The following is a 13335-nucleotide window of genomic DNA, read 5'->3' as shown; positions in this document are numbered from 1 at the left end:
AAAAGGACTTCTGCCTCTTCTTTGGCTACCCAGAATCTCTCTATAAATATACAAATCCCTTCTGATTCAGTGGTTTTAAAGCATCACTTGAAATCCAGCCCATAAATTGATTTTCTGATCCTTATTTGAAATGCTATCGTTGTGCATGTTTCTACTGAAGTTTGTATAGACCAAACTTCAGAAGTTTTGAATCTTTGCTTTGTTGCTCTTCTGAAGTTGTTATCTGTTGAAAACAAAATGGAGGTTTCCTGTTGTCTTATTCTGTGGGATTTGACATGTGTGTGTGAGAGAGATACCTGGTTTTCTTTAGAAATACATGTAGTCAGCTATTTATACAATATTCGTGCTTGCAGCATGAAAAGTATCTAATAAGACTGTGTTAAAAGATGTCTTCTCTTTTTCCACTGCATGGGCTCCCAGGCAATCTAGCTCAAGCAGAAGCAGTTGGAAGAGAGGCCCTGGAATTGATACCTAATGATCATTCCCTTATGTTTTCATTGGCAAACGTACTGGGGAAATCGCAAAAATATAAGGTAGGTAACTAGAGCTTTCTGAGTGCTGGGTTTTGGGTTTGTTTGGTGGGTTTTTTTCCTTTTTAAGCTCTACGTAAATGTTTCGTAGAAAGTGGTTGAGGAGGTCATCGTGGACTATGACTTGGATAATCAGGTTTCAATGCCCATTTCTGTCCCAGTATTGCTGTGTGATTCTGGCCTAAGTTCATCCCACCTTATTTTAGATGCCTGCATTATGAATGTTGCTGCCCTAAACGATGTCAGTGGTCAGTGGAGAGGAACAGGCTCTCAAGCACACTAGAGGGCAGTTAGGGTCTTGTATTGCTTCCCTGCCGGCAGAGAGAACCTGCTCTGATTTAGACGCTTTGGTTCAGGAACTAAAATTAGATGTGAGATGCTGGTCCTTGTGCTTTCGGTATGTAAAGGCAGCAAGATTTACCATTACCCAATATGAATTGTAGCCTCTTTGCTTCTGACACTGTCTAGAATAGATATATATAGATTTTGCTAACCCCAGACTGAGAATGAGGTACTTGGGTAATCTCAGAATACTTTGACTAAAAGTCCATGCGTTGAGCAATGTATTGAACTTCCTCTTGGATGCAGTGGACCAGCCTGCGAGTGGTACCTCAGCATTACCTACTTAGATTTACAAGTAGTAGTGGTAAATCTAATGGAACTGATGAGAATGAGTTCTTTTCAAAAAGGAATTGTATGAGCTGTCAGAGAATAAATCATACACAGTTAATATATTTAGTTGTTTTAATTGAATCTATAGTCACTGATTGATGTATGTGATGGGGACGAATTAATGATCAAGGAAGTTTTTCATATTCCTCAGGAAAACATTTACTAAACTCTGGCTTTCGGGGGGTTTATGGCTTTCTGAATAGTAATGTTAGCAGCACTGAAGGAACATCCTCAGTATACAACAAGTAAGAAGATTTCATGAGGTGAAACTTCTCAGAATAGACACATTTTTCCACAGGTTACTATGTCCACTTAAATTGCTACAGTCATATTCAGCTGCGCAGTCATGACCTTGTCCACATGTGAAGCCAGGGCCTGTGACAACCCAGCACTTGCTTTTATTTGTGTTAATGATGCTATTAGATGCTCCATTACTGTTTCTATAGACTGGATGTAGACCTTTTTCTCTATATGCTCTATTTCTTTTCTCTCTCTGCCTAAGACTGTAATAAAATATATGTTTTAGATTAGTTTAATAAAGTTCCAGAAGGATACAAATTTATATCCAGAACATATAAGGGATGAGATTATAGAGGAGGTAATTGCTAGCATTATTTTGGTGAGTCACGACTGTGAAAGAGTAGAGAATTGTATAGTTATTCATCAAGAGCAGAATGCAGCATGACAGAATAAAGAGCATTTATAAGGAAATAAGTAGGAAAAATAAGTTGAAAACAAGCTATGAAACTTCTCCAGGTGTAGGAGAAACAAGTCTGTCTTAGTGGATTTAAAAAACAAAAAGGAGGTAGTGATTTTGATTGCTAGCTCTGAAAGGTCATTTTGCTGCAGGGGAATGTGTTGGAGACAAAGTAGAAATGATGGCAGAGGAAAGTGAAGCTTTCAAGTCAGCATCCTGAAAAAAGCAGAAGGAGCAGTGGAGCCCGCAGAAGAAAGCAGGGAGCCAGTGAGTGTTTTAATAGTTCAGTATGGAGTAGTAGGTTTGCACAGAGCAAAAGGACTGAACTAGTCACTTGAAACTGATGGGTTATAACAGGGAGAGCAAATTAAGGGAACTGGAAAGTGGACTCACTTAGAAAAGGTTATGATCTCAGCAGCTGTATTTTGCATCACCTGGAAAGAGGAGATACAGAGTTTTTTAAATGGGAGAATGCTAAAAGACTTATAAAAAGCACGGGAAAGTCAGATTTCTTGTCTGCCCCCATGCCATGTAAAAACATAGAAATGGATGGCGCTCTAAGGATTTTTATTGAGTGTTTGGGATGGGAGAGAAGGAGGGGGAGGGTAAAGACTGTCAAGGTGATGGAGGTAATATTCAGAGGGCTGCCTGTCTGTATCTGATGTGTTGTATAACCTCAGGCATTTCATTTATTAGGTTACATGTTATGTGTCTGTATAAAAGTTGTTACTGTATTGGCTCAGTTGCCATAAAGTAAGATTTGTCCTGGGTTTTTTGTTATCTCTTGAAAGCACATAGTAATCAGAGTCGAAAAGGTTTTACTATGTTATGAGAGATTTCCTTCCAATAAGCACACAGTATTCTTCAGTTTCAAATTGCACTTTGATTTTCAGCAGAAGATGGTTTTGCTAAGTGACTGAAAAAAACCCTAACCCTTTATTTCTGTTTGTATCTACTCATGAATTATTTATTGTTCCAGAAACAAAAGCACATAAAGGATGGGTTGTTTTGGTGGGCTTGTTTTGTTTTTTTAATTAACATCTGTTATACCAAGTTAGAGTTCTCCTTTAAATTCTTGTTCTTGTCACAATGGATGAAGAAGCTATCCTTAGTTCTTTGAAAATGTATGCTGTATTTTTGTTATGTATACATCTATGCTTTTTCTGTAAAAAGTACAATAAATTGAAACCATTCAGCGTTTTTTGTATTTGAAATAAAGCCAGACTACAGTTTTGTGCTGTGGCCTTGGCAGCAGATGGAATGCAGTGTGCTTACCCAAAGCCTTCGCTGTATGTAGTGTGCAAGTTTCTTGGCAAGACTTAAAGATTTGGCAAGATACAGCAATTTGAAATATCACTGCTGTACTGGAATGTATATTTACTCCATATATCTGTAGTAATATGAATATGATGCACCTCAAATAGCCTTTAATCAGCCAGTATGTTTCTACTAGCTGCTGAGCAAAGTAGTGGCAATAAAAGTGTTTTCAGCATGTAGTTGAAGATCCATGGTAATGGCAGCCAACTGTGAGAATCTATTTCATTAAATTTTCTGGGAATGCATTGCACATATTGTCCCATCATGCTTCAGTTAAAGGGTGAGTCTATACATTTAGGTATTTTTTCCTTTATGTAGGTGGCAACTTTTAGGCATAAGACTGAATTAATTGGACAACACATCATTCACTTTGCTGTTAACCTGCCCAGTGAAGAAAGCAGATATTTACTTACTAGATCAAAATATTAAAATTTGCAGGGGGAAAAACACAACTTTGTAGGACTTCTGATAACTACATGCTTTCAAGTGCCAATCCACTGTTATTTTTAGGCTTGGATGGTTGCATGAAATGAGGAGGTTATCTTGCAACACCACTAGGCTTGCCAAATGTTTGAGTCTCAGTGTGTTTCTTAGGTGACTGAGTTAAAATCATATTACAATTTTGACTGGAAAGGACATCTAGAGGTCATCTAGTCCAACCTTTGACCCAAACAGGGCAATCACCAGCTGAATCTTGAACATCTGTATGGATGGAGATTCTAAATCCTCTCTGGACAGTCTTCCAGTGCTTGACCACCCTTATGGTAAAAAAAAAAAAAAAAAAGTTTCCTTTTATCTAATTGGAATTTCTCATATGCCAGCTTGCATCCATTGTGACTCATCCCATCTAACAGACTTGTGAGAAGAGTCTGTCTCCATCTTCTCTGTATCATCTGATCAAGTAGTTGTAGATAGCAATAAGGTCTACCCTTCATCATCTTTTGAAGACTGAAGAGATCCAGTTCTTTCAGCCTCTTTGTGTGCATCTTGTGCTCTAGCCCCTAACCATCTTGGTGGCTGTCAGCTGGACTCACTAAAGTATGTTCATGTCTGTCTTGTAATGGAGGGCCCCAACGTGAACACATACTCCAGATGTGGTCTCACAAGTGCTAACAGAGGAGAAAGATTACTTCCCTGGACCCGCTGGCTGTACTGCTACTTAATACAGCCCAAGATGTGGTTGCTTATCCTTGCTGTGAGGGTGTGCTGGTGGGTTTTATTCGGTTTGCTGTCTTACCAGGCCCACCAGATCCATTTCTATAGAGCTGTTCCCTAGACAGTTGCCTCCCAGCCTTTACTTTTGTGTGGGGTTATCCTATCCCAGATACAGGACTTTGCATTTACTCCTGTAGAATTTCATGAGATTCCTGCAGTCCAGTCCTGTTCAACATCTTCATTACTGATCTGGGTGATAGGGAAGAGTGTACCCTCAGCCAGTTTGCAGATGACACAGAACTGAGAGGAGTGGCTGATATACCAGAGGGTCATGATGCCATCCAGAGGGACCTAAACAGGTGGAGGAAATGGGTTGGTAGGAAACTCATGCAGTTCAACAAGGGGAAGTGCAAAGCCTTGCAGCTGGAGAGGAACAACCCCAGGACAGTATATGCTGGGAGCCACCCAGCTGGAAAGGAGCTTGGCAGAAAAGTACTTGAGTATCATGGTGAATACCAGAACCATTGAACATGAACCAGCAATGTGTCCTTGCAGCAAAGAAGGCTAACAGTATCCTGGGTTGTGTTAGGAGTGTTACCAGCAGGTTGAAGGAGGTGATCCTCTCTGCTGGTGAGTCCTCACCTGGAGTCCTGTGTCCAGTTCCCAGAGAGCCATGGACATACTGGGAAGAATCCAGCAAAGGGCCACAAAGATGATGAAGGGACTAGAGCATATTTCCTATGGGGAAAGGTTGAGCCTGGAGCAGAAAAGTCTCAGGGAGAAGATCTCTGTATATAAATACCTGAAGGGGGATGCAAAGAGGATGGAGCCAGGCACTTTTCAGTGGTGCTGAGTGACAGGACAAGAAGCAATGGACCAAAACCAAAACAAGGGATGTTCCCTCTGTTCATCATGAAACAGGTTTTTATTGTGACTGTGACCAAACACACTGGCACAGGTTGCCCAGAGAGAATGCGGAGTCTCCATCCTTGGAGATGCTTCCTGGACATGGCCCTGGGCAGCTGTACCTGCTTGAGCGGGGAGGCTGGGCCAGATGACCTCCAGAGGTCCATTCCATCCTCAACCATTCTGTGATTCCTGCTAGTCCGTTTCTCTGTCCAGTCCAGGTCCCTCTGAATAGCAACTCTCCCCTCTAGTATATTGACCACTCCCTTCTCTTAGGTGCTATCAGTAAAGTTTTTGAAAGTGCAGTTGGTCCCACCATCCAAAACATTAATGAAGACACTGAATATTATGGGTTTCAGAGAGACCACTGTATCCAGGAACTTAATAGTCTGGGTATGAGAATACTGGACCTGCTGCCTATGCCAGTGAAAAGCAATGCTAAAATTTGCACTATGGACTCATATACTCCCTGAATTTCCAGACATCTTGTTCCCTTCTTCACTCCTATCCAAGTATCAGCAAAAGTATTTGTTGAGAACCCTAGGGTTTGTAATTTCCTTGACCTGAGAAGATGAAGCCAATGCTTTGAAAGGAGCATGTAGTTTGGGTTCGAATTTGGACATACTAGAAAGCTCTTAAGTAACTCAAAGTTGAGTGACTCAGTCTTGACATCAGAAATTTCTTGTCCACTGAGGGACCTTTACAGAGACTTACTTCATGCTTCACATAAGAAGATGGTGGAACCAAAAATCTAGCTGACAGGTTTTCTTTTTCAGTAGAGCCCGTGTTGTGTTTTGTGGATGTAAGTAATAAAAGCTTAGTACAAAGGAAAGGCCTTTTCCCCAGGTTATTGTTCTCACGTACCTCAGACAGCAAGTATGTGCATTCAGACGGAAACCTTGCCACATTGAGGTAATTTTATCTTCAGGTCATTTGCATTGAAACTGAATAGGCAACTTTCCCTAAAACATAGCACAGCATAGAAATCTATATAAAATTCACTCTCTAAAATACCTAAACTTGCATTCAAGTGAGGAAATATGCTTCCTTTGGATTGGAGGGGTGTATCTTCTTAAACTTCTGCAGGAAATATGCTCTGAAACAAAGGTATCTATATTAGTAGCTAGTTTGGGAAAATCAAAATGTTTGCATTAAGAGGATAAATTTAGCTGTGAATTGTTCTCTGAATATTTGGTGAGAGAGCTCAGGTTTTCTAAGTCCTCAGATATCAACAGTCCTAAGAGTAAACACCACAAGTTTGAGTATGGAAAAGAAAACTTCTGAGGAATATTTCGGTTGGCTTTATTTTTTAAGTAGCAGGCACGCAGCTACTCTTCATTGACAACCATGTCAAAAGATCTGTTTGGAAGGGGTGTACTGGAATGCCCCTATTTTAAATGATTAAAATTTTTTTAAAGGGAAGGGTGTCTAAAAGCAGTTTGCTCAGACGCTGAATTATATTATCTTTACCTTGGTTGAATAAGTAAGGAAATCTTCAGTAGCTATTGTTTGAAAATATTGTAACTAAGAATATAAAACAAACCCAAAACCAAACCAAACTGCTTTGCAAACTTCACTAGCGCTTAATAGCGCTCTGCTAAAATATCAGCTTGTGAAAGCATGGCACGCACTTGTACCATTATTACTGTTTTCTGGAGGCTGTAGCCACCCGAGCTACGGGATCACGCAGGCTCAGAATATATGCATAGTGGTATCATATAGATATGGCATAGTTCAGGAGGGGGTTTAATTACAATCTTGGGTAAATTTTGCATTATTTTATATACTACAAGAGTAGACTGTCCTGTTGACTTGTTCTTCTAAATTATTCAGGAATCTGAAGCTTTGTTCCTCAAGGCAATTAAAGCCAATCCAAATGCTGCCAGTTATCATGGTAATTTGGGTAAGAGCCTTCCTAACTCTTATCAGCTGTGTTGTTTGTTTGCTTCATATTCATTGTGTTTAAAAAGAAAAAGCAATCTTGAGCTTTCTTCCTGCTGGGCAGATTTCTATTTTACTTCCTAGAAAAACTGCCAGCCAGAAGAACAGGGCACTAAACCAGAAAAGCTGTCACACGATATGACAGATCAAGAGGGCTGCACAATCCAGCCCAGAGGTAGCCGCACTTCAGTGTCTGCAAATTGGTTCATTTATGCCATGCTTGTAACCCACAATGAGCTCACCAGATAAGAGCTGCCATTTATGGCTGCAATGTAATTCATTCCTTCATCATTCCCATGCCAGTTCTGCTCCCAGGCTTTGCTCCTGCATTTGGCAACAGAACAAGCAGCTACTGTGTCACTAGCCAGCCAGAGACCCTCACTGGAAACAAATGCTTTAATGTTGTTTTCCAAGTGATTGGCAAGATTGCACTTTATTCAACGATGTTGCTAATGTATTTCCTCACTGATGTTCCAGCTGTGCTTTATCATCGCTGGGGGAATCTTGACTTGGCAAAGAAGCACTATGAAGTCTCTCTGAAGCTTGATCCTATGGCACCCGGGACCAAGGAAAACTACAACCTGTTAAGAAGAAAACTGGAGCAATTGCAAAAGAAAAGCGGTGCCTGATGTTTCTTTTCAGGTTGTCCGTGCATGCTGTTTATGATTAATGTTACATGGGTACTTTTGACCATGTGAAGGATTCAGTCATTATTTCTCAAAAACAATAACACCACCAGCACCATACACTTGAATGCCCAATTATGCCCTCCTCCAGATCCTAACATTTCAGTGGAGGGATCATATTATTTTATTCTTGAACTGCTTTTAAAGCCCCTTAGAACATTTTTATAGGTATATGAAAGCAATGCAGATGGAATTTCATAGATTTCACTTGTAATTTGATATCTTAATCTGACTTTTTAGTAGCAGGATGAATATCAGAAGGCAGTTTTATTTCTGAAAGTGATTCTTTAAAAAGTGTAATTTCCTGTTTAAATCCTGATCTTTTCAAGTATGAAGAATATCTGTCCATTTCAGTTTTATTACTACCTTCTATTGCCGGTCCTGCAGAGCCAGTGGAAGGGTGGATTCTCTCCAGCTTTTGAGTTATGCCCTTGTTCTTGCTTCTGGCTCTACCCTGTGAAGTATCAGATTTGTACAGGAGTGAATGAGGACAAAGATTTGACTGTAAATATTTGTCAGCCTTGTACTGCTGAGGTATACTTGAGCAAAGAAAATACTCTCAGGTTAAGATGACAAGCAACAAAGGGAAAAGAAGTGTGACGCAGCAGTGGAGTCAGCTAGAGTCTCTGTTCTTGCAGGCAGCCTCATTTAGCGCAAACAGCTTGGGCACCAGTTCAGAATTGCTTTAGCTCCTGCAGGTCGGTGGTCTGAGTACAGTGTAGCAGCTACAGCAGCTAATTCCTGTGTTCTCAGGCATTTCAGTGCTTTCTGGTTTAAGGACATGATACCTTTCAGCCTCTATATTGCTGGTGAATAAGGAGAGAATTTCTGTGAAAAAGTTAACTGGGCAGAGGACCTGACCTTGGCTGTTGATTTATTAACTGGAAGGAACTCGGCTTCACCTTTGTCTCCCCTGGCTCGTGTGTTTGCTGAAGCGGCAGTTAAATAAGCATAGCTGTTAATGCATAAACTGATTAGGTTGATATGGGATGATCAGAGTGGGTATACATTGATACAGTGTTACTTTTGAAAATGAGCTATGCTTTAATACATGTTTAAACTCTGGTTGTCCAGAGCTGTTTGTCTTGTGCTAGTATTTACATTCTTTCTTCAGGAGCTAGTCATATGTCTATTTATTTGTGGTGGGTTTTGTTTGGGTTTTTTTTAAGGTTGGAAGATTGCTGTTGGATGTTTACCTTTCTTTTCATATGCCTTTATTCTTTCCAACCATGTCCTTCAGGAAGAAATTGATCAGTGCAGTATTTGTAGCTTTCCTAATTTGTCCAATGATTATTGTATAGGAGATTGTGTAATGTTCTGCATATACAACTCATATCAGTGTGGAACCATTTAAAGTGTTGGGGGAATGCCTGTCATAGGACAGGATGTTGCATGACCTTGCCGTCTGACCATCATGTAACCATTCTACATATATCCTATGTTTTGAACCTACAATAGGATACTTTTATATTATAAATTTGCGTGGAAATGACAGTTGTTTCAAGAACCAAGTGTATCTATAGAGCACACTGCAATACTGCAAAGCTACCAAAGCATCCTCTGACAAAGCTAGTTTGGGTACTACAAGTAGTGCGGCTACTTTAATGTAATATTCTTGTCAAACTAACTGTAAATATAGCTATTAAGAGTGTGGTAGTGTGGTGCTGTCCACAGGTTTGTCTTTGAATGAATTAATATGCCTACATTACATTGTATGTTGCCGTACTGATTTTAGTTGAGGTACCAGAGACAGGTATTTGTGCTGTTGCAGTGCTCCTCTCCTGCAAGTATAGCCTGTTTTTCACCAGGACTCATTAATTCATATAGAGTACTAGGTTGATGCAGTTGTTTCCATTTCTTCTGTTTTTTCAGAACTTAGTTTCTGAATATATTTGCGGGATATAAACATGTTCTTTGGTAAGTATCTGTACTGATCCAGCAGAACGCTGCACCAGTATGGCTACTCATCTTCTAATAACCAGCATAGTTTAGTCAGTAGCAACTTTGCTACCTGAAACTTGCTGAAATAGATACACCCTTCAGTACAAAGAGCAGATTTTTGCAGCTTTCCATACATAGCCTAGTATTCATCAGATATAGAGAACACTTAGCTACGTCAGTTGTGAGGTGTTAAGAGTTGGAATCTGGCTGGATGAGCTAATTTATAGCAGAATATAAATGTGTCTAATATAATCAGGTCTTTTCTGTATATTTGGAATATGACATACTGAGTTTAAATTATTATTTTCATCATAAAGTTCACATGTATAGTTTTCCCTGTTGCTTGCCATATTAGCTTTACAAAAACCCAGTAGATCAATATTACATATGGGGTATGAATTCTCTCTAGGTCATTGTAAACCAAAGTTGTAGTAGGAATTTCTGTGTGGAAGTCAGTTTGTCCTACTCAAGAGTCTTAGATGGAAGAGATATGCCAACAAACTGGATGTTTTGTTGGTATTTAAAAATGGTGTTTACTCTTCAAAACAGACAACATGATTTATTCTTGATTGTTGTCTGGCTACCTGTATATATTTTTCTGAGGGTTTGTTTTGTATCATTTTCAGTGCTATAGATATTCAATGTGATTACTTATGTGATGGTTATAACAAGGATACACTTAGGTCTGAGTGTAATGTTGAGGCAGAATTAGGTTCAAAAGAAGCAAAAAACAAAACTGATATTTAATAAAAAATTCCTTGAGGCTTTCAAGAATGCTAAATATTTTTTTTTACTTTATTTTCAGAAACATTTTGAGAGTGCAAATAGTACAGTGTGTTTTATTAAAATGGTTATAATGTTAACGTGCTGTTTGCTTTTTCATACCTCATAACTGACTCCTGGAATAGTACAGAACACACAACCTGGAAGAGACAAAGGTGAAAAAAAAGGGGGGTTGTATGTAGCTGTTGTTACATTGTCTGTTTTTCCACCATTTTTTCCCCACTTTACCTTTCCACCATTATTCCACCATAATTACAGAAGATTAAAGTTTCCTTCTTACCAGCTGGCCTGCTTGATTCTCTAGTGAAACTGAGGAAACCTGGATACCTTTTTTTTTTTTTCTTCAAAGATTGCTTGTTCAAATACAGTTCTGAGGAGAGAAATACAGAATGATGCAGTGCACAGAATGGAGTCTGAAAAATATTCACAATGACTTCTATGGATGGCAATCTTTTTTCACCAAAAAACTTCCAGCGGAGTTCCCTAATTGCGTGTTTCTCTTGTGTTTAGACCAATACCATGTACATTAAGCTTTCTGTTATTTCATACTTGGGATTTAAACTTTGAAGATATGGGTTGTGTGTTTGTTTATGGACACTCAGAAATAAAAATCTTTAGTACTTTTGAATAGTTTGTTAAAAATATTGGGCCTATTCACTGCGAACTTGTTTCCTTCATATTTGAGATACCTGCATCTGAGCTATGCATCCTAGTTTCTTTGTATAGTCACTAGGGAAGAAAACAGGTAATCTGAAACATGACTCGTACTAAAGAAAGCATCTTTAGGATGTAAGGTGTCATATACTTGAAGCAGGTACTCCTTTTAATTAACTCCAAAGGATAACTAAGATGATCAGCTCATATATATGAAGAAAATCTCACTACTGCTTTCAGCTTAAGTAATCTGGTCCCATACACCTGCAGCATTCTCGTACATTATTTGCACCGAGAATATTAAAAGACTAGCATTGAAGCAAATTGGCAGGAACTTGCCTTGAGAGTCAGAGAGTTATAGTAGCTGGATGACGGAATGGGATGAGACAAATTAAGAGAGCTTTGGTTTCTGCAGACAGTTAAATTTACGTGACTGATAAAGTATCCAAATGTCAAATCTACCTATGGAAACAGAAAATTCAGGTCCAGTTCGATTCATTGTTAGCTTGTCTAGGATGGCAATAAATAGTAACAGCTTTTTATTGAATTGACTTCTCGTGTCCTCCACTTTATTTTAAAAGCAATCCAAAGCAACTGTAAATTTGCAAAGGTGAGATTTTTTTTTTCTTAAAGTCGCTATTTAAAGCTGTAGCTGTTATAACGTTAAATGTGATAGCATATCCCATTTTATACAGTGAGATTTTTTTAGTTTAAATATCTTAATATTTATTTGCTGGTTCCTGCTTGTTCCACATTCCATGTGAGCATAGGTACATTTACAAACCTATCATTACATGTAGATTCCCACATGATTCTTGACTTGGCCCTTTCACTGAACAATGCTTACTTCCACAGCTCTTGATACGACTCTACCAAATGTGTTTATGAGGGTATGATTAACTCAAAAAGACTAAAATTTGCTAGAAATAAAAGGGAGATCACGTGGTTGAATTTCTGCAACATAAACGCCAAAACTTGTGTCATGCACCACCATAAGCAGCAGGTACCACTGGGCACTTTAGGCAGTGTCCTGGGCTCCATCATAATGTGAAGTGGTTGTACATAGGTGTAATAGAAACACAGAAACTTGGATCCTGTGCTATAAGGAAAAAGGACCGTATATTGCAGCTCCAAAGAAGAGCCATGTGCATTGTGGCATGGGTGTTCGGTGTACGTCAGGTACATGTCAAGTGGTTCAGGGCTTTTAAAATTAAGTATTTTTGTTAGAAAATCCCTGCAGATATTGAAATTGGTAGTTTGTGATTGCTGTTGAACTTTTTTAATGTAGTGTTAATCATTTAGATTGCCATGGGTACGTTCCAATTAATTTCAGCTGAGCAAGAAGTAAATACATTTGTAATGGAGCGATGTAATAAATCTGCATTTTGCTATTGTTTTGCATAGATTTTAATTGTGATAATGCTTATTTTTGTAGTATGTTTTTATTTGGGGGGTCTGCTGGAAGCTAGGAAGAAAATCCAATGGGTGTGGTAGCCTGGTACTGTGATATACAGGAGGACATTCTTACCCTTAGAGTAACAGTCCAAAATCTTGATTCTGCACGAGTGTATTGATGTGGAATCCATATGCCTAAAAAAAACCCAAAGTGATGGAATACCTGATTAATTCAACCTCTAAAACAAAATACGGAAGAAAGAAGAAAAGCAGGAGATGCTGCCTCAAACTGAGCAATCTTAACCCTGCTTTACAGGAGAACTATTGAACGCTAATTGTGCAGGAAAGGGAATAGTCTGTAACATGGGCACAGCCCGGCTTTCAGCGGGCCGACTTGTGACGGAGGGGCTGGCGTCGAGGCACCAAGCAGAGCACAAGGGTGTCTTGACTCCGGTTCCTCCTACCGGCGTATCCATTTCCTTACAGCGATCCCGCTGCACGGGTCCCAGCGCTTTGCTAAAAGCAGCACCTCAGCTGGGAAGTGGGAACCTGCCTGAGAAGGGGGAAAGAGGCGGCCGCTTGGCACGCTGCCGGCTGTAAACCCTCGGCACCCGCCTCGGCCTACAGCCGAAACCCCTCCGCAGAGCGGCCGGTGGCG

General features: G+C 39.6%; 1 protein-coding gene across 4 annotated transcripts in view; it reads left to right on the top strand.

The window, feature by feature from the left end:
- The window catches only part of TMTC4 (transmembrane O-mannosyltransferase targeting cadherins 4), a 71371-nt gene extending 60099 nt beyond the window's left edge, over window positions 1-11272 (top strand). For all 4 annotated transcript variants that reach the window (XM_080377683.1, XM_080377682.1, XM_080377681.1 and 1 more), the window contains 3 exons: window positions 421-533; window positions 7111-7180; window positions 7696-11272. In XM_080377683.1, coding sequence (XP_080233809.1) covers window positions 421-533; window positions 7111-7180; window positions 7696-7847 — 335 coding nt within the window. In that variant the 3' untranslated portion in view covers window positions 7848-11272. The remainder of the gene's footprint in view (window positions 1-420; window positions 534-7110; window positions 7181-7695) is intronic.
- Window positions 11273-13335: the final 2063 nt, after the last annotated feature.

Source organism: Falco punctatus (assembly GCF_963210335.1).
Source record: "Falco punctatus genome assembly, chromosome: 2".
Taxonomy (NCBI): Eukaryota; Metazoa; Chordata; class Aves; order Falconiformes; family Falconidae; genus Falco; species Falco punctatus.
This window is presented reverse-complemented; position numbering and strand designations above follow the sequence as displayed.